This window comes from Phyllopteryx taeniolatus, chromosome 22 (assembly GCF_024500385.1).
Source record: "Phyllopteryx taeniolatus isolate TA_2022b chromosome 22, UOR_Ptae_1.2, whole genome shotgun sequence".
Classification (NCBI taxonomy): Eukaryota; Metazoa; Chordata; class Actinopteri; order Syngnathiformes; family Syngnathidae; genus Phyllopteryx; species Phyllopteryx taeniolatus.
Genome location: NC_084523.1, coordinates 10,880,602 through 10,904,516, shown reverse-complemented (window position 1 = coordinate 10,904,516; position 23,915 = coordinate 10,880,602). Strand labels below are relative to the sequence as shown.

The 23,915-nt window shown below is 46.1% G+C and overlaps 3 protein-coding genes across 12 annotated transcripts in view; all 3 read right to left on the bottom strand.

Moving 5' to 3' along the window:
- Window positions 1–2,925: 2,925 nt before the first annotated feature.
- On the bottom strand, window positions 2,926–8,912 carry LOC133472198 (uncharacterized). 3 transcript variants are annotated; one of them, XM_061762738.1, is made up of 8 exons: window positions 8,772–8,912; window positions 8,305–8,358; window positions 6,928–7,125; window positions 5,885–5,950; window positions 5,621–5,770; window positions 4,268–4,327; window positions 3,594–3,632; window positions 2,926–3,064 (listed from the first exon to the last, which is right to left on the bottom strand). In XM_061762738.1, the coding sequence occupies exons 1-8, from the start codon at window positions 8,865–8,867 to the stop codon at window positions 3,056–3,058; spliced, it is 672 nt and encodes a 223-aa protein (XP_061618722.1). In that variant the 5' UTR covers window positions 8,868–8,912; the 3' UTR covers window positions 2,926–3,055. The 3 variants fall into 3 exon arrangements, with proteins under 3 accessions (XP_061618722.1, XP_061618721.1, XP_061618723.1); XM_061762737.1 differs by lacking the exon at window positions 2,926–3,064 and having other exon boundaries at window positions 3,416–3,632; XM_061762739.1 differs by lacking the exons at window positions 2,926–3,064; window positions 8,772–8,912 and adding an exon at window positions 8,423–8,765 and having other exon boundaries at window positions 3,417–3,632.
- Window positions 8,913–8,918: 6 nt separating this feature from the next.
- On the bottom strand, window positions 8,919–20,065 carry mdm1 (Mdm1 nuclear protein). 5 transcript variants are annotated; one of them, XM_061762684.1, is made up of 12 exons: window positions 19,173–20,063; window positions 15,337–15,400; window positions 15,177–15,248; window positions 14,932–15,095; window positions 13,363–13,742; window positions 12,235–12,301; window positions 10,493–10,701; window positions 10,238–10,422; window positions 9,653–9,702; window positions 9,373–9,580; window positions 9,238–9,300; window positions 8,919–9,101 (listed from the first exon to the last, which is right to left on the bottom strand). In XM_061762684.1, exons 1-12 carry the CDS (start codon window positions 19,182–19,184, stop codon window positions 8,992–8,994), a joined length of 1,584 nt encoding a protein of 527 aa, XP_061618668.1. In that variant the 5' UTR covers window positions 19,185–20,063; the 3' UTR covers window positions 8,919–8,991. The 5 variants fall into 5 exon arrangements, with proteins under 5 accessions (XP_061618668.1, XP_061618667.1, XP_061618666.1 ...); XM_061762683.1 differs by having other exon boundaries at window positions 8,919–9,300; window positions 13,363–13,469; window positions 13,551–13,742; XM_061762682.1 differs by having other exon boundaries at window positions 8,919–9,300; window positions 9,373–9,500; window positions 9,591–9,702; window positions 19,173–20,065.
- A 149-nt stretch (window positions 20,066–20,214) lies between these two features.
- Window positions 20,215–23,915, bottom strand: part of LOC133472202 (ras-related protein Rap-1b) — a 9,924-nt gene continuing 6,223 nt past the window's right edge. For 3 of the 4 annotated variants that reach the window (XM_061762750.1, XM_061762748.1, XM_061762747.1), the window contains 4 exons: window positions 23,718–23,858; window positions 23,404–23,547; window positions 23,150–23,245; window positions 20,215–22,091 (listed from right to left, as the gene is read on the bottom strand). In XM_061762750.1, the coding sequence (XP_061618734.1) occupies window positions 23,159–23,245; window positions 23,404–23,547; window positions 23,718–23,858 (372 nt within the window). In that variant the 3' untranslated portion in view covers window positions 20,215–22,091; window positions 23,150–23,158. The remainder of the gene's footprint in view (window positions 22,092–23,149; window positions 23,246–23,403; window positions 23,548–23,717; window positions 23,859–23,915) is intronic. The other variant, XM_061762749.1, reaches the window with a different exon arrangement.

The window sequence follows — 23,915 nt, the reverse complement described above, 5'->3', positions numbered from 1 at the left end:
GTGATCGGCCCTTTAACAATGTACTTCATGGTCTAAACAGCCTAGCAACTCGTTGGGCTCTCTATAATTGGTCAACAACAGCCAGTCCCAGAATATGAGAAGAGGTCTTTATTCTATTATTTCTATTTGTTTTGATTATATTCTAGAGCTTGTTTCGAGTGAGTATCCTTATCATTCCTTTTCACTTTTTTAATTTCAGCTTATTCATTTTTCTTTTTGTCTCGAAAAATAATAATTACATTTTAAGGTTAATTTTCTCATGAATTTCAATTCACATAAACAAAAATTTGGGGGATTTAAAATGAGATATTCTCATTTTTTGTTGTTTTTTTTTTTTTTTAAACTGTGGTAATTCTATCCCAAATACAGCAACACGAGCGGAGCTGTCATATTGTGGGCAGCCTCAACACGATGTTGCCGGTGCGCATCGGTGTTTGCGGTGAAATAACGTGTGATTCACATGGCAGTGAGGCAGAAGAAAAGTATTCCTGCATTGAACGAACTCCGCCTGAGAACAAAGAATGACAAGCACGACAAGAAGTGACAGCAAACAGAAGCGAATATTAGCCATTGCACCAGATTTTCATTCATCTTGGGAGGTCTGATTAAAATCATATTTATATCATCACTAATGTGCTTTAACCTTTGGGCTGAATGAATTAATCCTTCCATCTCTCGCCTCTCCTTTCTCTTCTGGCCGCCGTGTATGTACCCAGCAGGTTAAAACGATGAGTTGACTTTACTACTCTGCAGCGTCATTTAAACCTTCAAGTCATGTGTTTTCGGCATCTCGTCCCCAATTTGCTCAATTTACAAAAGATTTTCAACTATAAAGGCCTTTACACACTGCACTTCGTATTCTTGGTTTTCACCATATTCGAAAGCGGTTCCTTAGCTACCTACCAGGAATGGAGGCTGGAGGCTTTTCTCGGCTGGTTTGGACGTGACGCGCACCGTAAAATGTTTTGCTGTTAGCACGGTTAAGTCGACCCGCCAACCCCGCTCCTAATGGACCTCTGACATCACAGTGAGACCTTCCCAAATTGAACATTTTTCCATTTGCGCATTGCCATACCATGGGTTTGTTGATGTGGACTAAATATTTGACCAAAAATAGTAGCTGGTCTATACTCAAATACAATAAAAGCACAAGTGATATAGAAACAGTAAAATTGAGAAATACTCAATTTTACCATATCTCGTCTTACAACACGTGAGGACGTAGTGTCATAAAGTAACGTGTCATCAAGTTCTCTTTAGCAAACATTTATTGACCATGCATTTTTGGACATAACATTTTGTCAACGAAGACGGAGTATCACTTGGCGTCGATGCCATCGTTTTTTGCCAGCAGCCCCAAGTTACTGCTGGTGGGAATCTCTTTTAGCGGCAAGCTAGTGAGGCTTGCTGCTATTCAATTGACAGAGAATACTTTTGAGACATAAAGACATTGGGGGAAAAAAAGCAGTCACTGAGCAATAAAGGTTTGCTAGTAATCTGGTAATGTCGGAACTATTTATTTACTTATTTATTTTTTGGACAATTGTGCAAAAAGATGCAGAGTCCTCCAGCAATTACAGCAGGTTGAAATGACGAATAGAATAGTCCGGTGCAATGACCATTGTGCAAAGGGCGCCGAGAGTTCAAGAAATGTATGCAGTTTAAAGTGACAAGTAGTGCGATAATCTGGGACAATGTCGATTGTGCAAATGTTGCAGATGCTACTCAGGCATGAGTGGCCAGGATTGGTCAATAACAGATACGCAAATAGTGCAGCGTGGCGAGACTAGTACAGTGAGTGCAAGAGTAATGTGTAATTGGCCTGACAGAAATGTGACAACAAACTCAAGACAAAAAATTGGCAGCATGTTGCAATGGAATTCTAAATTAACTGTTCAAGAGGTTAATGGCAAGAGGGAAGAAGCTGTTGGAATGTCTGTTTGTTTTAATTCGCATTGTTCAGTCGCGCTTACCTGAGGGAAGGAGCTGGAAGAGGTGGTGACCGGGATGTGGAGGGTCCCAGAGGATTTTGCACGCTCTTGTCTTAGTTCTGGCAGCGTGCAAGTCCTCAAGGGTGGGTAGGCGGTGTACCGACAATCTTTTCAGCAATTTTGATTGTCCGTCGCAGTCGGAGTTTTCCCTTTTTTGTAGCAGCGCCAAACCAAACTGTGATGGAAGAACACAGGACTGATTCGATGACCGCATGTAGAACTGCCTCAACAGGTCCCGTGGCAGGCCGTGCTTCCTCAGAAGCCGCAGGAAGTACATCCTCTGCTGGGCCTTTTTGAGGATGGAGTTGATGTTGATCGCCCACTTCAGGTCCTGAGAGATTGTAATTCCCAGGAACTTGAAGGTCTCGACGGTTGACACGAGGCAGTTGGACAGCGTGAGGGGCAGCTGTGGCGAAGGATGCCTCCGGAAGTCCACCAACATCTCTACAGTCTTGAGCGTGTTGAGCTCCAGGTTGTGTCGGCCGCACCGCAGCTCCGGCCGCTCAGCCCCGTCGATACGCAGACTCGTCACAGTCTTTGATGAGGCCGATGACTGTGGTGTCATCTGCAAACTTCAGGAGTTTCACAGCCGGGTGCGTTGAAGACAATAATAATGATGAGGATGATAATGAGTGATGTGACTGACCATCAAGAGTCCACAAATTATGGATGTCCCATTGACACCTGAGCCCCCTGCAGCCCAGTGTCATGGCAACGCCCTCTACGACCACCAGTAGGATGGAGAGGTGGAAGAGGATGGTGGAAGGAAGAGGAGACCTTTTGACGAAGAGCATGTCGAGGATGCAAAGAGGCGAGCGACAGGCGGTGGACCCACCGGGCTTTATAGCGCCGTCGCCTTGTTCCTCTTCTCCGCTTTCAAAACGTTTTGTCTGAGTCACGATTGCCATGGCGATGTCCTCCTACCTGAACCTCCTCCCCTCCTCGGCTGAGTCACGTGTCGTCTCATCCTGTTGATTGAGGATGAAAGCCTGCCAGGTTACATGACCGTGATGTCACCACAGTCGCCACCGACACATGATCACATGGTTGACATCATCGCCCGGTCATGCGATCTGACAAAAAACATAGAAATATCTTATTTCAGACACATATGCACGCACACAGATCCACACACAGGGTGGGAAGTCTGCTGTCACATCCAAGTGCGGGAAATTCCTGTGATGACATTATACAGTCTGACACGAGGTGACGTGTGTGTCTCGTACACACACAGGCACACACACACACACACACACTAAAAAGGAGATAAATTGCTGGCTGTACTGGCCTTTAATGCACAAACACACACACACACACACACGTACATACAATACGAAGGTGTAGCGGCCCTCTAAGAAGCCACCTGCCTGTTTGCAAGGCTTCTCATTGGCCAACACCTGCCATCCAAAGGTGACACATGACAGTAGTTTTGTATTTCTTGTTGTAAAAAGTAAGTTTATTTGATCTGTTACTGTAACACAATTGTCTCGATGGTAACAGCCATATAAATAGGTTAAATAAGCCAATAAATAAGGTTGTAGTTGTGCTTCAGTGGGTGGCGCTCACGCAGCTGTCGTGCAGATACGCAAAGAGAATGTTCACCTCGCTCATCGCCTTGTTCAGGCCACGCCCATGTTCCATCTATAAAACATTTGGAATCAGCATTATTCATCGTCATCTGCCAAGAAACACACTTGCTCAGCAATCAACAATCATTTTTTCACCATTAAAAAAAAAATTCCCAGGTGTCTAAATACCTTATGTAATAATAGTACAGATTTCTTGTCATGGTGAAACGGAGGGCGTCTATGCATGTGTGTGTATACGTGTGTGTGCGTGTGAGTGAGTGAGGGTGTCCATGTATGTGTGAGTATGTGCGTGCATGTTTGCTTGCTTGAATGTGTGTGTCTACCCCCCATGAAGAAAAACATTTTGAACATTATTGTCCTAGGCTGATGCTACACTGTTAGCTCATCCTAACTCGAGCGACACTGCACCTTTGCTTACCTTTTGGCTTTGACATGAAAGTGCTTTCAGCAAATTTTTTATTTCTTTTTTTGCTCTGGAAAGTGCTCCAGCCACCACCCAAAACATTGGCTGACAAAGTCAGTGTCAAGCATGTCTTCGTAAATTAATTGTGACGTCACAATCGGGCAAAATGGATAAGGGTTTGATGCCTTATTGACTTGGTGGTTTTATTTTCATTTGACACTTTACTGCTTGACATGATATGTCCTGTTTAAATTTCAAAAAGCAATTTGTGACTTGAAGTTTACCTTGGCCAGCTTATTGCGGAACTGCACAGTGTGCTGGTGGTCTCGGTAGTGCACCACGTTCTGGAAGGACATTGGACACAAAAGGTCAAGCCAACAGGAGGTGCCACGCTAGAAAAGGTTCATGATTGTCAATTTTCATATTGAATCTTTAAAACGTGAAGCTTCGAAATAAACCACAAAGATAATTACGTATGATTTGCTTCAACAATACAATGTGCTGACAATGACCCTAAAATAACGAAGGAGTAGCTGGGATAGGCCCGCGACCCTAGTGAGGATAAGCGGTCAAGAAAATGGATAGATAGATGGCTTCAGAACAACTCCGTGACTGTTCTTGAATGGCCCAGCCAGAGCCCTGACTGAAACCCAATTGAGCATCTCTGGAGAGACCTGAAAATGGCGGTCCACCAACGTTCATCATCCAACCTGACAGAACTGGAGAGGATCTGCAATGAGGAATGGCAGGGGATCCCCGAATCCAGGTGTGAAAAAAACCTGTTGCATCATTCCCAAAAAGACTCATGGCTCTACTCGCTCAAAAAGGTGTTTCTACTAAATACTGAGCAAAGGGTCTGAATACTTATGGTCGTGTGATATCTCATTTTTCTTTCATAAATTTCAACAATTCAGTTTTTTTTTCTGTTCATATGGGGTGTTGTGTTTACAACCCCAATTCCAATTCAGTTGGGACATTGGGTTAAACATCAATAAAAAAAGAATACAATGATTTGCAAATCATGTTCAACCTACATAGAATTTTATGGCCGCATGGTTTCATATAAAACCTTTGTTTGGCTAGCTTATTTTAAATGCGCTGATCAAACACCACGTCTGTATCAATCAGTTTGTTTATTTTCTATCTTGTACCTCCAAAAATACTCAAGATTTCAAACTATTGCACCATTATATTTTTCTACTTTCTTTGCATTGTTGAGTGAAAATTGTTCATATATTTTTCTATAGTTTATGTGCCTTATTTACTTATTATGCCAATACGTTGAGGTTAACGTTTGAAGAATTGACTATGAGGAGTGTTGTTAACAAAAGGCATTCATAAAATTAATTACTCTCGAGCTTCTTTAGTTTTCAGTACAGCGGCTTTTTTTTTTTTAAGTTTCAAAAAAAAAAAAATAAAAAAAAAAATCTTAATAATAATCCATATTGGAAGATATGAAAAAATTAAATCGGTATCGTTTTTTCTTTGCCACATCGCCCAGCTCAAGTCCTAATCCACCAGTTGTGAATCACTGCACTACAACACAAAGTCCACGAGTACACAAGTCCACTAGGACACTGTGACAAGTCCAAAGGACAAGTCACGGAGACACAAAGATGCAGGTGGCTGCCACTCACACATCCACGTTCCTTAAGGTCAAAGCTGACTCTGCCGAGGTCGGAGTGCAGCTGGTGCATTCTGGGATCCTGGTCGTCAAAGTGATTGAGGATGTTGTTCAGGTAGAAGTCCAGGATGTTGGCGTGCAGGCAGCAGATGCTCATGTGGTCCTTTAGGTAAGGTAAAGCAAGGTAAGGTAAGGCAGGGCAAAGCAAGACAAGGCAAAGTGAAAAAAGGGTAAGGCAAGGCATTGTTGGTTGAGGGGTTTTGAGTTTCTTGCTTACCATATCGCTGTTGACCGGAACGTTCAGTCTGATGTTGGACTCCTCTGCCGTCTCAGCGTGCTGAGCCTGAACAACAACACGTTAAAAACATGTTAAGAACACCTTAATATGGCACGTGAACATTGTCATATTGATGAAATTTTCATCTGGAACGTCAACAAAATGTGCCCACTGTGGGACTAATAAAGGTTATCTTGTGACATGTTGACAGGATGTGTTCATTTAAGTGCATGTGATACATTCATAAGTTCAAGTCGCTCAAAAAACACGCATAGGACATGTCAGCAAAACGTTCATAACACATTAAAACGTTGTTGGGACAGCGTGCCGCAGAGGGTAAGAGTACGCCCTGCAACCGCAGGGCTGCGGGTTGGAATCCCCAGCCGAGCGCAAGTTGTCCCAGATCGATCGAGAATGAATGCGGTTGATGTTCGGAGGGGCCGTAGGCGTAGAATGGCAGCCACGCTTCCGTCGGATTGTCCCCTACAGGACAGCTGTGGCGACACAAGTAGCTTACCACCACTAGGGTGTGACTGTGGAGTGAATGATTGTAAAGCGTCTGAGTGCCTTCAAAAGTCTTATATTAATCACATGAATTATTTTTATTATTACGGTAAAACATTCTACTGACTTCAACTTTAAGAGGACACGTTGCTAACAAGCTATAATGTGTTCACATGATGCATTACCATGTTCACATTTTGTTGTTAGCATGCTTGTCATAATAACATTAACATTACATAAAAAATATGCCACATTGATAATACGTCACATAACACGTTAAGTCACATTAACACCACATTTATGTCACATTAATAGGTTATCGCATTAACAAAACATTTATGTCGCGGTCATAACATGTTTACATCACGGTAGTAACACGTTCATGTCGCATTAACATTTTCCTATGTTGTACTGATAAGTTGATTTAGCATTGTCGCATTTGTATCCCATTCGTGTATCACAATATGTTCATATGTCACATGATTAATATGTTCGTTGACGCATTAATAACAAAGACGTTACTGTGACAGGTGACTTACGTGTAGTGAGACTTCCTCTGCAGCCCGATAGGTCGCCGGACTCCTCAAAACTTTGCTGAACGACTGACTGACGGGTCCCGCCTCCCCAGGACAGACGTAGCCAATCAGGAGCAGCGGCAGCACGGCGGCACCAAGACGGCGGCGGGAGACGAGCGCGGCGTTGCAGACGACTTTCATGATGATGATGATGGAAAAAAACTAAAAAAAGTTGACGAGGTGAAGGGCAAAAACGGCGATGATGTGATGTGAAGTGTACACGCCGCATTTTATACACACAAAAGCCTCCGCCCCCCCACAAGAAATAGGACAAGCAAATCCCCCCCACCCCCCACACACGCACACACAGGTCAGTGTTGATGCATTTACTGTCACTTGGAGGAAATGAGGTGTAAGTCAAAGTGTGACGACAAATCGAATGTTTGTCATTAATCTGGACCAGTGACATCACTTCCTCCTTTCCAGTGTGTGCGTGTTGTATGTTTGTGAGAGAAAGTGTGTGTGTGTGTGTTTTGTGTGCATCAGTGACTGTGCGCATGTGTGTGTGTGTTTGATTGATTGTGTGAATGTGTGTTATAAGTGGTGCGCGTGTCAATGACTTGTATGTGTATCGCGTGTGCTTGTATGGGTGAGTCCATGTGTTGTGTGTGCGTGTATGCCTGTGAGTGTGCACACGCAATTCCAATGAAGTTGGGACGTTGTGTGAAACAAATAAAAACAGAATATAATGATTTGCAAATCATGGTCAACCTATATTTAATTGGATCCATGACAAAGAGAAGATATGTTCAATGTTCAAACTGATAAACTTGATTGTTTTCAGCAAATAATAAATTGTACTATTTTCTCACCCACCTGTTCCCAATGAGCCAGTTCACCTGTGGGATGTTCCAAACAGGTGTTTCGTGAGCATTCCGCAACTTTCTCAACCTTTTCTGCCACCTGTCCCAGCTTTTATTGGAACATGTTGCAGCCATCAAATTCTAAGTTCAAGATTATTTGCTCAAAACAATCAAGTTGATCAGTTTGAACATGAAATATCTCGTCTTTGTCGTGCATTCAATGAAATATAGGTTGAACATGATTTGCAAATCATTGTATTGTAAATGTGTCTCCGTAGTGAGAGTGAGTGCGTGCAAATGTCTATCATATGTGCTGTGCGCGTGTGTTATATGCACCTGTCCTGTGTGCATGTGTGTTGCGTGTGTACTGTTTGTGTGTGAGTGCGTGTGCGTGTGTGTGTGTGAAAACGAGGCATGTTTGCCTAGTGTTTATTAACACGTCGCTGTCAATGACGTACGCGATGACATAAATGCAACATGCTTATGACGATCATCGTTTCAAACGTGACAAGACAAAATGCAAATAAATCAAACATACCTTCCATCGAATTTTTTTTCCATCCCAGCACGTAACCGGAAGTGACATCACGAGCTGGTAAGAACAAGGATATTTAGGAGGGGAACAGGAAGTAATGTCGGGTGGGCTTTTTACTCACCTGCTCGCATTTGTCCCAAAACAATTAGTCCAGAAGAAAGAATATGAATTACGGTGTAAAGAATAAGAATTAAAATCAAAGAATAAATGAAGAAGACAAAATAAAGGGGAATTAGTGTGAAAAGAATGAGTGAAGAATTCAAGAAAGTGTACAAAAAATTGGAATTAAAGTGCAAATAATGGGAATTAATATTACAGTGAACAATGACAATTAGTGTAAATAGTAACGATGTGTCAATAAGAATAAATAAGAACTAGAGTAACTAGAAAGTGTACATAAGAATTGTGTAAGTTTAAATCAGACTAAGTCATGATAAAACAGTCATTAAAGTGCAAATCATACAACTTACATTGTAAAGAAGAAGAATGAATAATTTAAGTCGAAACGACAATAAAAGTAGAGAAAAATAAAGCTGAAAGCATAAAGAATAAGAATTAAAGATCATTTTTTAAGTGTAAATAAAAAGAATAAAGATTAAGAATCAAAGCAGAAAGAATAAGGATGAGAAGTTTTATTGGTCAAAGTAAAAGTCCGTTATTGGTTGGTTGGTTGGTTTAAGGGACGAGGGTTCAGCTCTTCCCCCAGAACTCCCGACCCCTCGTCTGCGCGCGCTCCAGCACGGCCACCGCCGCCGAACACGCCGCCGCCGAGCGGCTCGACATCACCCGCAGACGCTCGTCTAGGCCAAAAGGAGGGGACGGCATTAGGGACGGGTACCCAAAGACCGAGGGAGGGCTGTGTTCCAAACCGTTTCCACGGCGAGAGGGTGCATTCGAATGGAAGCTCAGGAAGAAGAAGAGGAGAGGGAGAGTCACCTTCGTCAGGATGAAAGTTGCTTCCGAAACCTTGGTGCGAGTGGAACCTCAGACCAAGCTCACCTGACAGACACACACACACACACGATGACACGAATCAATTAACCGCCCAATCGATTGCTTGACACGACTGACCGTTGTGTTGGAACTCGGCATGTCTCAGCCGTCCTCGGATGACGTGCATCGGGGGCGGGGCCGGGCTCAGCCCGGACAGGATCGGTCGACACTTCGCAGCAGAAGAGGGCCGGTGGAGGAGGGCGGGGCTACGAGGACACAACACCTCCTTTGGCATAAGCCCGGCGCTCGCTTTGTCCATTGCTGTGGAAACACTAGCGCCACGCCTCTATACGTACATCGAGCAGACAGTCAATCGGTCAGTCTGTCGATTATCCAATGAGTTCATCCAATCGGTCACCTGAAAAGCTTCTTCTGAACTGGACCTGCCCACCAGGATGGCACCCCCTGCTGCAAACACACAAGTCAGACAATTCTTCAAATAATTCTGCTGGTTTCCCCGGTGTTGGTCGACCAGGTGAGATCTCCTGTGGACTCTGAGAAATTTGAAGCTTTCTGCCCTCTCTACTTCCTCTCCATCTATAAAGAGGTTGATGTGCCCAGGAATTCCTGAAGTCCATGTTCATCTCCTTCATCTTGGCTGTATTGTTGATTTCACACCATCCCCTGAAATGCCGGACCTCCCCACTGGAGGCTGACTCGTCATTGTCCCTGATTAGTCCCACAAAGGTGGTGTCTTCAGCAAATGAGATGATGGTGGTGGGGCCTGGGTGATTGGGAGCGCAGTCATATGTAAAAAGGATTGAGAGAAAGGGGCTGAGGACACACCCCTGTAGTGTCCCCATGTTCAGGATGAGAGTGCAGGAGGTGTTTCCCATCCTGACATTCTGGGGTTGTTTGTTGTTGAGGATTTACCAGTGGCAGGTGTGTGCCCGCATGTGCGTGTCGCATGTGTGTGTGTGTGTGTGTGTGTGTGTATGTATACCAGTGGCAGGTGTGGTGACATCCAAATGTGTTCTGTGAAGCGGTCTGCTGACCATCTCAGGAGTGGGCGAGCGTTCCACCCCATCCTCTTGTCCTTCTGTCGCCCAGATCGTCTTGCAACATGTGGGCGGCGCCACTGGCCCGCCGCGGGCAGGGCTTGCTGGTCCAGACGAGGAAGTGGAGCAGCTGTGGGGAGGAAGCGACAAAAGTGCAGGCGTGATGACGGGGTCACAAGGTGCTCAAGGTCGCGGCTCACCTGGCGAGGTCCAGAGCCTCCACGTAGGGAGGTCTGCGGAGGTCCGGGGTGAGTCTTGGATCCGAGGTGGGTCGGGGGCTGGGAGCATCAGTGCTGGGCTCCCAAAGGAAGTTGTGCTGGGACGTGAGCTGGCTCAGGTGCTGTCTGGAGAAGTTGGTCCCCCAGGCCCGGCGACGGTACCACGATGCCTTCTGTCTCAACAGCGCCACCTGCGCACACACGCAACACATCTTCAGAGGTCGGTGGTTCACAATGACACACCTGTTACAGGTACACACACACACACACACACACACACACACACACACACACACACACACACACAGAGTGTGCTCGTGTGTGTGTGTGTGTGTGTGTGTGTGCGCGCGCGCGCGTCGCTGATGGCTGGCGTTGGCCAGACATGACCCAAATGAAGACGTGGTTCTGAGAAGTGAGTCAGCGCTTTGAAGGCTCACAAAGACTTCTGGTAAAAGCAAGCGTGACCTCCATGACCCTGATGCACACATCGAAGCCGCACGGCAACAGGAAGTCGACACACACACAGACACACGGGAAGTTGAGGTGGCTTTGGCAGACGATATAAGATGACTTTTTATTAGGTACACCTGAGGATTGGAAACTTCAACACACACACATTGCTGTGTGCGTGCTCTGTCTGTGTGTGTGTGTCGTATGTATGGATATGTGAGAGTTGAGTGCACGCGTCTGTCTGTTGTTAACTTGTTCGTGTATTTGTGTGTGTGTTGTCTGTGTGTTTGTGCTGTGTGTCAATGTGTTGTGGATATGTGTTCCTGTATGAGTGTGTTGGTTGTTCGTGCATGCATGTGTGTTGTCTGCATGTGGGCTACTGTATGTGTGCGTTGTGTTTGTGCATGTGACTGTTATTTATAGGAGTCTGTTGCAGCTGTTTTGGAGTTTCTCTGTGTTGTGTACGTGTGCCTTTTTATTGTGTAAGCGTGGGGTGTGTGTGTGTGTCTGCCTGGACTAACGGACTTAACAGTGAGTCGACAGCCTCTCTCATCTCATCAAGAGCGCTAACGTTCTCCTAATTTACTGTATACTTGTCCACATGAAGTACTCATTTTGCGGCTGAGGAGGGGTCCTATTTACACCATTTTAGCTGTGACATTTTTGGGCGATGTATATCCGCATCTGTTTTTGTTGTGTGGGACAGACAGGAGATTTGAAGCGATCCTCCCGTTACTCGCCAACGGACAAACAGCTGTTAGAAAACTGCATTTGTTTCCATTCAAACTGAAGCTTTCAACAAATGCGAGTGATGTCATAGACGATCATTTGTTTGTTTGTTTATTATGAATGTATTTATTGTGTTGCACATGTGCCCTGCGACTGGCTGGCAACCAGTTCAGGGTGTACGCCGCCTCTCGATCAAGTCAGCTCAGAAAGACTCCAGCGCGCCTGCGACCTGTCAGGAGGATAAGCGATACGGAAAATGGATGGATGTTTTATGGACATTCTGATTTACAGTACTTGATTACTGCCGAAATTGTTTTTGTAAAGTGCTCTATGAATAAAGCTGAGTGAGTGTGTGTGTGTGTGTGTGTGTGTGTGTGTGTACACGCGCCCAAATTCCCCGTAAGGAAGTGTTGAGGTTGGATGGTTTCCGCAGCGATGCTTCTGTTTTGTGCTTACTCATCAGGTCGCACGAGCTTGCCTTCACAAATTGGGCTGAGCGAGATAGCTAAGCTTGTTCGTGTTGGAGTCATGTGACCCAAAATCACCTGAGGGGTTTCGCCCGCCGCTCCACACGGGGGACGAGGAAAGCCGGCTTCATATTCGGTCAGCTTCCTGTCACACACACACACACAAATGACATTTGCATACAGACAAAAGCAATTTCAAAAACAGCATCCACATTTACATGAGAATACACGAGAACAGTGATTCTCAAACTTGAGCCGAAGCACCACCTCAAAAAAGGGCCACTCACATGACCGACATTAGAATCTAGCCTCACAGCAGGCCTAAGTGTTCAGAAAAAGTGAGGATGAGTTTTTATCCATAAAAAGTATCTTCAATATCATCTCCCGGACTCACGGCTGCGGTGTCCATAAGCAAGACGCCGATAGGCCAACTGCTCCCTGGGCGCTGAAGTTGCCCTCTTCTCCAGTGTGTTCCACTAACAAGTGTGTGAGTGTTCACTGTGATGGGTAAAATGCAGAACACATTTCATGTGCATCCGTGCACGTTCATAACAATAAAGATGATTCCATTCTTCTATTTTTGTCGCGGTAGCATTATTTACACTTTCAACATTAACACTGCACTGAAATGTAGAACAATAAAAATAATCACTTAAAATGTATTGTACATCAAAGTCAATGGTAAAAAACAAACAGTCCTTAAAAGATGACATGCAAATGCACTGAACTTAAAAGTACATAAAAAGCATTTCATGAATAACCCCCCCCCCCTCCAGCACCCATTCCAGCAAGATGGTTCACCGTGCTCTTAATCTAAACCTGAGACCTGACCTAACCCAAGGGGGGGGGGGGAAGTACAGGTTAGGTTCACGGAGACCGATACTGTGATGACTGGGTCGTAAGTCCTTTTACCCAACTCTTTGAAAATAATTGACCGGGCTCTCCCTCATCGCAGGGTCAATTTGCTCTGAGTTTTCACACAACCGACTTGCTGGAATAGCCCTCTGAACTGGACTGAAGCGATTCTTTCGCGTACCACGAGACGACGTACGGACTTGCACCGCACTTTGATAAGCTCTACACGAGGACACACACACAAACTACATTTAAACACACACGCACACACTATCACACACACATTTGCACAAAAGTTGACATGAGTATGCATTACAAGAGAGACAGACACACACACACACACACACACACCTGTGTCGTCGATGAACCTGCGGAGGGGGCGTGGCTTTCTTCTGGTGGGTGGGTCCATCATGTTGTGGGTGGGGCATATCGTCAGACTCCTCCCTCATCTTCAGACTCTGATCAAATAAAATCGTCATCAAACAACAATGACAAAATCTTCCAAAACAACAACAACAGCATCTTGCATGCGCGTGTACAGTGCGAGTGTGGAAGAGCGGAACTCTCTGGCGACGCTCCAAATGCTTCCGCAGGCGGGGCCCGCGAGGCGGAGACAGACCCTGGAAGCTGCAGCGGTACTCAGTTTCCATCGCAATGGGATGCATCTGCGTTTCCACGGTGACAGGGTGCATTCTAAACAGAGAGGCCCCGCTGCTGCAGGGGCGGAGCATCTGGGACAAAATGTATTAAAGTAAAACAAGATGAAGTTCAAATGCATTTGTAAAATGGTCTTTCTCAAATAATACATTATATACAGAGATATATTTGTCATATAAATTTGGATGACTCATTTCAGTAAATCATTCTATTTTTTATTGCTGTATAATTAACCAATTAGTTATTAAAGTGAATAAAACATCTATTTTAATAATTGGATTTTATTTTGAAATTGTGTTATTTAGGATGTATTTCAAAATAATTGTTGAATTGTTACCATTTCAGGGTGTACCCCGCCTCTCGCCCAAAGTCAGTTGGGATAGGCTCCGGCACACCCGCGACCCTATTGAGGATAAGCGGTTCGGAAAATGGATGGCTGGGTGTTTGTTTTATATTAAGCGGAATTAAAAATATATTGAAAAAAAAATCTGGCGGCATGGTGGACGACTGGTTAGAGTGTCTGCCTCACAGTTCTGAGGTCCGGGATTCAATCCCCAGCCCCGCCTGTGTGGAGTTTGCATGTTGTCCCCGTGCCTGCGTGGGTTTTCTCCGGGCACTCCGGTTTCCTCCCACATCCCAAAAACATGCGTGATAGGTTAATTGACGACTCTAAATTGCCCGTAGGTGTGAATGTGAGTGCGAATGGTTGTTTGTTTGTATGTGCCCTGCGATTGGCTGGCAAACGGTTCAGGGTGTACCCCGCCTCCTGCACCGATGATAGCTGGGATGGGCTCCAGCACGCCCGCGACCCGCGTGAGGAGAAGCGCGACAGAAAATGGATGGATGAAAAAAATCTTTATTTTCACTAAAAGTTGTTCTGACTCTTAAATTGTATTTATGATTTTATTCAAAATCACTAATTTACTTTTATTCTCAAGAAAATAAAAAAATAAAAAATGTTTTAAATAGTAAAATATTTTATTTTTTACAATTAATGAAATTTTAATTACTCAATTCTTTAATACAAAAAAAAGGATCATAAATGTAAAAAAAAAAAAGTGTTTTATCATAAAATCCTTCTTTGTGAGCTCGAATTAATTTGACTGCAATCAACCTGAAACATTAAAAAAATATATTTTAATTAACCATATTTAGTGGAAAACCGCAAAATTAATGCAATCAATGATGACCGAAACGACAGGACTGGAAACATGTTAAGTGCAGCGCTCCCAGGTGGTTGCATAGAGTACTACAGTAACTCACCGGAGGAGAACGCTCGTCCACGTTGTTTCTCGGCAACTCCTCTGATTTCTCAACGCGTGACTTTCCACTTCCCGGTTCTGGTTTTGGTGCTTCACGTCTTGGTCCAGCAGGAGGTTCTGATCTGGCAGGAAACTCTGGACGTTTGTGGTCCTGGTTCTTGTGAGCTTTGGACAAATGTTTAGCACCATCAGCATCAGGCATGTTCAAGGTGATCCTTGACATGTCAATGTGGCGGGTGTTTGGACCTGCAGGGGGGGCTGTGCTGCGAGCCAGAGCGGTTCTCCTCCCACGACGAGAGAGCTCTTCTCTGCCGTGAGCTGATTGGATCAAAAATGAAAATCAGGTATAAAAGAGCTTATTTTCATACATGGCTCCCATCACGCGCAGGTTAGGGTTAGCGGATACCGTCGCGGTGAGAGCGGCGACCAGGCAATGAGGACCCTCGTCCGTAAGTCCGCTCGCTGTCACTCTAATGAACGACAACAACATTAGACAAACAGGTCAACAACAGACTGGTCACCAGGCAACAAGCAGGGAAAGTAAGGCAAACAACAGACTGGTCGCCTAATATCATTGGGCACGTAACGATTGGCGGCTGACATTTTTTGGGATCCCACCGGGTCCCGGGAGTAAATTTCACGATTAATCACCCGATGGGGCAGGAGCGGGAGCAAAGGTCAGCGGGCACGGGCACCATGGCACTCGCGGTGACTTTCCAGATAGGGTGCAGCGGAACCTCCGTTTAACGTTTGACTAGTGGGGGGAGGGGGTCGTCTGTGAAATCTCATTGTCCGTGAAACTGATTACTTTTTTCGTGGCCTAAAAACACCCAGTACGATACAAAATTATAGTAGATCAATAAAAAAACAGATTTCAAATGTTTGAAAAGTCCATTTTCACCATTTTCCGTTCTGATAGGTCGCAGACGTGCTGGTGCCTATTTCGGCGGGTTAAACCCTGAAATGGTCGCCAGCCAATCACACAGCACATACAGTGGAGAGACCAACAAGCCTTCACACCCACATGCACACCTACGAGCAATTTAGAGTTCTCAACGAACCGAGCATGCATGTTTTTGGGATGTGGGAGGAAAGCGGAGTACCCAGAGAAAATCCACACAGGCGGGGCCGGGGATTGAACCTGGTTCTTCGGAATTGTCTGGCGACGTGCTAACCAGTTGCTCACCGTGCCGTTTCTAAAATGTATCCGAACGTAGCTTGCTGGTGCACGGGAGGGATTTTTAGTTCCAACTGGACCCTATGTTCCGTTTGTTGAATGCCAAGTCCATAAAATCGGGACCGTTAAATCAAGATTCCACTGTACCTCAAAAATCAACCGTATAGATTTCCCCTGCTCGTGACTTCATGCACAGATCATGTTTACGCGACTCGTAGATGCAACGTTCAGGCCAGCCAATCACAAAGCTCGTTTCACGTTAGCCGTAGAACGACAGCTGAAGCAACGCAGCCACAACCGACGACGACCATCCCAACGAACGTCCCGTTTGACAGAGTCGTCGGGGTCCGTGATCGGCGAGCGGCAACGTCGGACCTGCGGGGCCAAACTCAGGAGTCGGCGTCCATGTCCGTGTCTATGGGTTAGGGATATTTCTCAGAATGATATGCACGTGTTTTGCAAATCCACAAGTAACACGTTTTTTAATGTTGTGTGTGCATTTGTCATGACAACTTCTTCTTGTCCCTTTAGCGGTGGCCACAGCGCGTCATCCTCCTCTCCGACACCGACTGCCCTCACGACATCCATCAACCTTCTCTTTGCTCTTCCTCTCGCTCTCTCGCCTGGCAGCTCCATCCTCATCATCCTCCGACCGATATACTCACGATTTCTCCTCTGGACGAGTGCAAAGCGTCCGAGTCTGCTCTCTCTAACCGTGTCTCCAAAACATCCAACCTCGGCCGTCCCTCTGATGAGCTCATTTCGGATTTGATCCCACCCGGTCACTCCGAGAGCGAACCTCAACATCTTCATTTCCGCCACCTCCAGCTCTGCTCCCTGTTGTCTCTAATCCGTCCATCATGGCCGGCCTCACCACTGTCTTCTGAACTTTGCCTTTCGTCCGAGCAGAGACTCTTCTGTCACATGACGCACCTGACACCTTCCTCCACCCGTTGGCTCTGGGTACTCTGACATAGGCTTTCTCTAGATCTACAAAGACACAATGGAGCTCCTTCTGACCTTCTCTGTACTCTTCCATCAACATCCTCAAGGTTTAATAATGCATCTGTGCTACTCTTTCTAGGCCATGAAACCATACCGTTGCTCGCAAATCCTCACTTCTGTCCTGAGTCTCGCCTCCACTACTCTTTCCCACAACTTCATTGTGCGGCTCATCAACTTTATTCCTCTCTAGTTGCCACAGCTCTGCACATCACCTTTGTTCTGAAAAATGGTCCCCAGCACACTTTTCCTCCATTCTTCAGGCATCTTCTCACGCGCTAGAATTCTATTGAACAAGCTGGTCAAAAACTCCGCAACCACCTCTCCTAGATGCTTCCATACCTCCACAGGAATGTCATCAGGACCCGCTGCCTTTCCATTTTTCCTCCTCTTTAATGCCCTTCTAACTTCCCCCTTACTAATCATCGGCGCTTCCTGGTCCACCGCACTTGCCTCTTCTACTCTCCCTTCTCTCGCATTTTCCTCATTCATCGACTCCTCGAAGTATTCTTTTCATTTATCTAGCACACTACTGGCACCAGTCAACATATTTCCATCTCTATCCTTAATTCCTCTTCTCTTTCTGCCGAAGAACCCACTTTGCACCTCCTCTTCTTCTTCGACTTCGACCCGCAGTGGCTGAATTTCCGCCGCCCGTCGTTAACCCGGGCCACGACCGATCCGGTATGGAATTCTTTGGACGAACGCTCCTATTTGTTTGGCAAAGTTTTAAGCCGGATGCCCTTCCTGACGCAATTTACTCGGGCTTGGGACCGGCCTCCAGTTTGCACTGGCTTGTGCTCCCCATCGGGCTGTATTGCATTTATCACGACTTATCATTTGCAAATATTCAACTTTGCTTGTGAATTGTTGGTGCCTTTGTGGATCAGCGGGCACATGCATTTATTTTGGAGACAAACCTAACCCACGTGAGGCTAAAGCTGGATGGAAGATGGATACGTCTATGCTCTCAACGGAGGCAGCAAAACCACCGCCGAGCGGATGGAGCGAGGACCTTCCCACACGTGATTTTTGTTCCCAAACTTGAATCTGCGTTACGTTTGTCAGAAAAATAAATGCGCGTGCCCGCTGATCCACAAACGCACCTTCAACAATTCACAAGCAAAACTGAATATTTACAAATGATAAGTCGTGATAAATGCACACACGTTCAACGTGTAAATCTCGGATAGATTTGTGGATTTGCAAAAGACGCGTGCAAATGTAATAGACCAACAGCAGACCTGTCGCCAAGTATTGTCGAGAGACTAACGAGCTTTCCGGATAGGCCTCCTTTTTAGATGGCTTCAGGCCTGAATCTTTGCCGTGTACTGCTGTAACTGCCTCTATCGCACCGCACCCTAAAAGCCTTGCTCATATGAGATATGACAACCAGTCAAGATCATTCAGTCGCACGAAGGAAAAGTACCGAGCTGCGAGGAAGTCGAGCAAGATAGGGTCAAAGTCGGGAGTGAATCTCGGGTCGGCAGACCCTCTCCAGCCGCCGTGCAGAGTTTGTCTCCCAGCGCTTCTGGCAAGAAGCGTCCTCAACGGACAAATCACAGTGAGGACAATGCTGGTATAGCGGACAGAGACCCAGCGGAAGTTCGGACGGGACGTCACAGAAGCCAACAACGACGATGAGGACTATTACAATAATGCCATTATTAAATGAGACCATATTATACACTCCATTCAATAAGAATCAATGCCAACGCGCTCCCATCGACGTCAAGTTTGCTTGACTTACTTTGAAACGGCTTCACACCAACGGCCCATTTCAATTCAAGTCTTGATTGAGCCTAACTCCACAGATTCGAACCCCGACCCTCACAACTGTGAGACAGACGCGCGAGGCACAGTGCATATTCAACACCAGACGGCATCCTTTTTTTCCGATTCATTTTGGGCGTGTTCGGGTTCCTCATTGACGCAACAGGTGTGCAGGCTTACTAACGAGCTGCCAATTATCTCTATTCAATCGAAATCAATAAGTGACTTCTTTGATCAACACTCGTCATAGCTAACTAGCAAACTACTGCAAGCAGCTCAACTAATCTTACCGTGACCGTCATGGCGACGTTTTCGTTTCCGGGCGGCCTCGTCCGTAACCTTGGCAACCACTAATTGTTGGTGTTGGTCAAGTCAAGAACAAAATCGAAAAGGAGAAAAATGGGCCGCAGCGAACGCTTCGTTTTGACAGCCACCAGACGCCGTCGCAGCTGTTGTCATGGCAGCCGACACACACGCGCATGCGCGCTGATCTCCAGGACCGCAAAGCTTTTCATCCGATTTGCATATCCACTACAATCGCATCAATCCTTGTGCTGGACAACTGCCTTGGACTCTCGATGGTACTACGTCTGTGTTGGAGCTCTATGTTTACTACATCTATTTCTGATTGAACGACGACGTGTACTCTCCATCAGTACTCCACTACAGCGATCTAGAATTCGTACATCTCGGTTTACGACAACGATGTGACGTAGTGTGTGCACTGCATCACTTTGTATCAGCTGGGTTGTACTCGATATCCACGACCACTTCTTTTCCTTTGGCCTTGTCCCGTTCGCGCGTCACCCTTTTCCATGGAACACCCTCCTCTCGAACACCGAGTGCCCCCATGTCTCCCCCCACGACCTCGTCAGCCTCATCTCTGGTCTTCTTTGATCTCTCTTGACTGGCGGCTCCATCCTCATCATCCTTTTAACACTGTAGCCGGCATCCCTTCTCTGGAAGTCTTCTCTCTCCAAACATCTAACCTCGACCGGCCCTCTGATTTCATTTCGGCTCATTTCTAATCCTTTCCAACCTGCTCACTCCTGGACAGAAGCTCAACATCTTCATCTGCTCTGCTTCCTTCCGTCTCTTCACGGCTGTCGTCGTCGTCACCCCGGCAAAGTGGCTTCCGATTTGATCAAAAGTACTTCTCGACGAGTTGTGTATATGTAATCACGAGGCGATCCTACATTTCAATGGGTTCACGTTCATCATGGTCCTCCGAGGGGAACCGTAACTCGGATGTGGCCTGCGACGACTTTAACACCCCTGCTGAGCGGAGATCGACGACATGTACACTCTGCGAGGGAGAGTCATGATGCCAGCTTGCTGTTAGAAAATTGCACCACTTTTATTCATTTAAGGCTTTGGAAGTTTTGACTTTACATTTGGCTTCACCCGACCCCCCCAACACACACACACACACAACAACCACAACAAGAACCAAAAGCAATTTTGTGAGCTCAAGTGGTCCACATTAACATGCACACAGGAGAGCAAACTTAAGTTTTCATTAGCCTAGTTTAGCATTGCATCCCGACTCAATTAAGTCATCATGGCGTGAGGGGACGGGGATACTTAGGCTCTCGTCAAATTTGTTGCGTTGGACATTCCGTGGTGGCGCCCCCTTGTGGCCACACAGGCTTTGGAAAACGGTGGTTCCCATGCTGATACGGCGCCCCCTGCAGGCCAAACGCACAAACGGTATCATGCTATATGAAACACACAACCTCCAGACAAAAACTAACTTTACATACTAACACACATCTTCACACAAACTTTAAAAACGAACGCACACACAAATACACAAACATCCATCCATCACACACAAAAATATAACATCCACACAAACACACCTCCACACACACAACCTCCATACACAAGCATACACAAACGCATACCCATCACACGCAAATACAGTCACAAAACCACCCTACACACCATGCCGTTTACATGCAAACACACCCAATTCCAAAAAGACACAACCAACACACACACCACAATACACACGAAACACACTACCTTAAGACACATACACACAACTTGCACAGCAAAAAAAATAAAATAATAATAATAAAAAAATAAAAAAAACATCCATGTGCATACACATTTGAAGACTTAAAAGGCTTTTAGTGGCTTCAACAATCTCCTCTTCCGTCAACACCGAGGTTCGGCGTCAAACAAAAGAGACAAAAGGCCGAGAGTAAAAGCAGCACAACAATCGCACAACTACACGACCACACAGTCTCATCCTCAACACAAAAACAACAACAACAACCTCTTCCTCTTGCACACGTCTTGTGTATACTTAATGTCCATAAACATGTCATCACCTGTTCATAATACAATCTAGACTCACACACGCACACTCACACAGACAGAGTCGTGGGCCAGTGTGAGTCTGCTGCTCCAAGGCAACATGTCCGCCGCACGAAGCAGCAGCAACAGATCTGGGCTCAAACACGCCACGAGCCACTAATGGCTAACCCGGCTTACAGCGCAACGCCACACACGTGCAGGGGAAGGGTTAAGTGCGGCCAAATACTTTTTACAGTAACACCGTCGACACTGGCCCTGTTAGTTGTCAGAGCTAAAAACAAGACGCTAACCACGTTGCTGAGGTTAGCCAAGCGCGACAAACATGCCACTAACGGCTAACTACGCCACATGTGACAATGTTACGCACGAGCTAACAGGCTACATGCTAATATCAGTGAAGTGAAAATCAACATTGGCACCGTTACTTTACGTTGAAAAGCAGAGCTATAAATATGCCGCTAACAGAGGCTTAGTTAGCCGACCGCCATGAACATGGCGTGCTAACGCCAGAATCTGCTGCTGCTACCGCCTCCCGAAATTTTTTTTTTTTAAAGTTTCACATAATAATGAGCAAAAAATAAACATGAAAAGACAAGAGACCGACACACGCGCGCGCACACACACACACACACACGTGACATCGCTTTGGTGCCTCTGATCTTAAAGATTAAAAAGAAGCAGAGAGCATGATGGGGAAACATCCTGGCAGCCCATCTTCATCATGACAGTCGTTTGGTTTCCAAGGCAACTGAGGAGGTGGAAGCATGGCTGATGTGGTTGACGTGGCGACAAGAGTTCACTTGACTTGATGACTTAACATAGCTGGGGGCGGGGCTCTTGGGAAGCTGTCCTCTGATTGGTTGATGTTGGTCTGGTGAGCACAGCTGGAGAGAAACAAGAGAGACAGCAAGGGGGGAGAGGGAGAGACACGCTCACTTCTGATTGGTCAGAGCACTCCAGTCATAAAAAGGTAAATTGTCCTGTTTGTTCCTTTTTCACCTCAATTTTTTTTGGGTTCTGGTTGAAGTGCCACAAAAAAGGCCAAAAAATGTCTTGTAAATTCAGCAGACCACAGAACAGAGTCATGTTAACAAGCCGGACAATGAATGAATGGATTCAATCAATACATAATCGCAAAGTACGTCAAATCAGGCTTCTAAATGGTCAAGAACAGACATTCTTCGAGCTTCCAGACGCCGTGGGCGTGTCGACGGGTGCTGTGAAAATCTCGCCTCCAGCTGTCAATCGAATACCTCTTCCGGGTACGTTTTCACAGAGCCGTTCTGCCCCTTTGTTTCCGTTGAAATTCAGCGGGCCGCTCATCGACGGAGGGACTCGTCAACCGCGTCGCGAGGAGAAGGAGGGGATTCTGTGGCACACGCGTCGTGAGTCGCAGCCGGATGACCCCCCCCCCCCCCCGAGTGGCCGAAAGCCCTTCGCCGTTGCGCGGCAAACTTTGCGGTACACTCGCCGCCGCCGAGCAACAGGTTGCGCGTGGGGCCAGACGGGACGACACGCAAACACATTGCGCTTGAGGGAAGATGTATTTTTTCGAACTACCGGAGATAAATTCCTTGCGTGATTTTGACGTACTTGGCAAAGAAAGATGATTCTGATTCTTTGATGGCTATACTGGTAGAAGTGGCTTATTATCAGTGAGGAAGTGGGAATGACACCACACAGACACTGCGTGGTGTCGACGCCCAAACCTCTTGACTTCACGAGGAAAGTTTTTAGCCCCGCCCACAAAATCAGGAACATTTAGAAGGTGAGAAAGAGTTTGAAGCCATATCTCAACAATTCTGTTCAATATTGTTCTCAGTCTTTGCGCCTTTTCAGCACTTAAAACATATTTAATGTCTTTCAAAACAAAACAAGGGTTTACATTTTGGGGCACTTTATGTTTTGAGTGTGCGTGTGTGTTTGTGTGATACACACACACCTGCAGTCATTAGAGGAGCTGACAAGTGGACTTTTTGCGAGTTCTCCCAGGAACTGGACTCTTTCTGTTGATCTGTCTCACCAGGTCATAGAAAATCTACAAGCATGCACGCGCACGCGCACGCACACGCACACACACACACACACACACACACACAGTGATTGTAAGATAGTGACACCATGGAATGGATGGAGAACATGCACCGTGCGTGTGTATGTTTGCCTGTCTGTGTGCGTGCAAGTGTGTGCGCTCACCTCGTTGACGTTGATCTTGCTCTTGGCAGACGTTTCCAGGAAGGCGCACGAGTTCCACTGGCGAGCGAGGCCCACACCGGACTCTTTGGCCACCACACGCTCCACCTCCAGGTCACACTTGTTGCCCACCAGGATCATCGGCACCTGAACACAAACGAACACACACACACACACAGACGGGGGTTCAGGTCTCGAAGTAACGTTGGGTCTCCACTTAGGGTCCAACTAAATTTAGAAGTTGGGTTTCACAACAGGGTTTTAAATCGTTTCAATACTAAAGTTGAAAGTGTGAAAGTGTGTGTGTGTGTATATACATCATCCGTGTCTTTGACGCGTAGGATTTGCTCTCTGAGGTCTTGGAGGTCGTTGAAGGTCGACTGAGCCGTGATGGAATAAACCAAAGCGAAGCCCTGACCGTTCTTCATGTAGAGGTCACGCATGGCCGTGAACTGCTCCTGGAACACACACGTGCGCACACGTCATTTCCTGTTTCCATGGCGACCATTGAAACA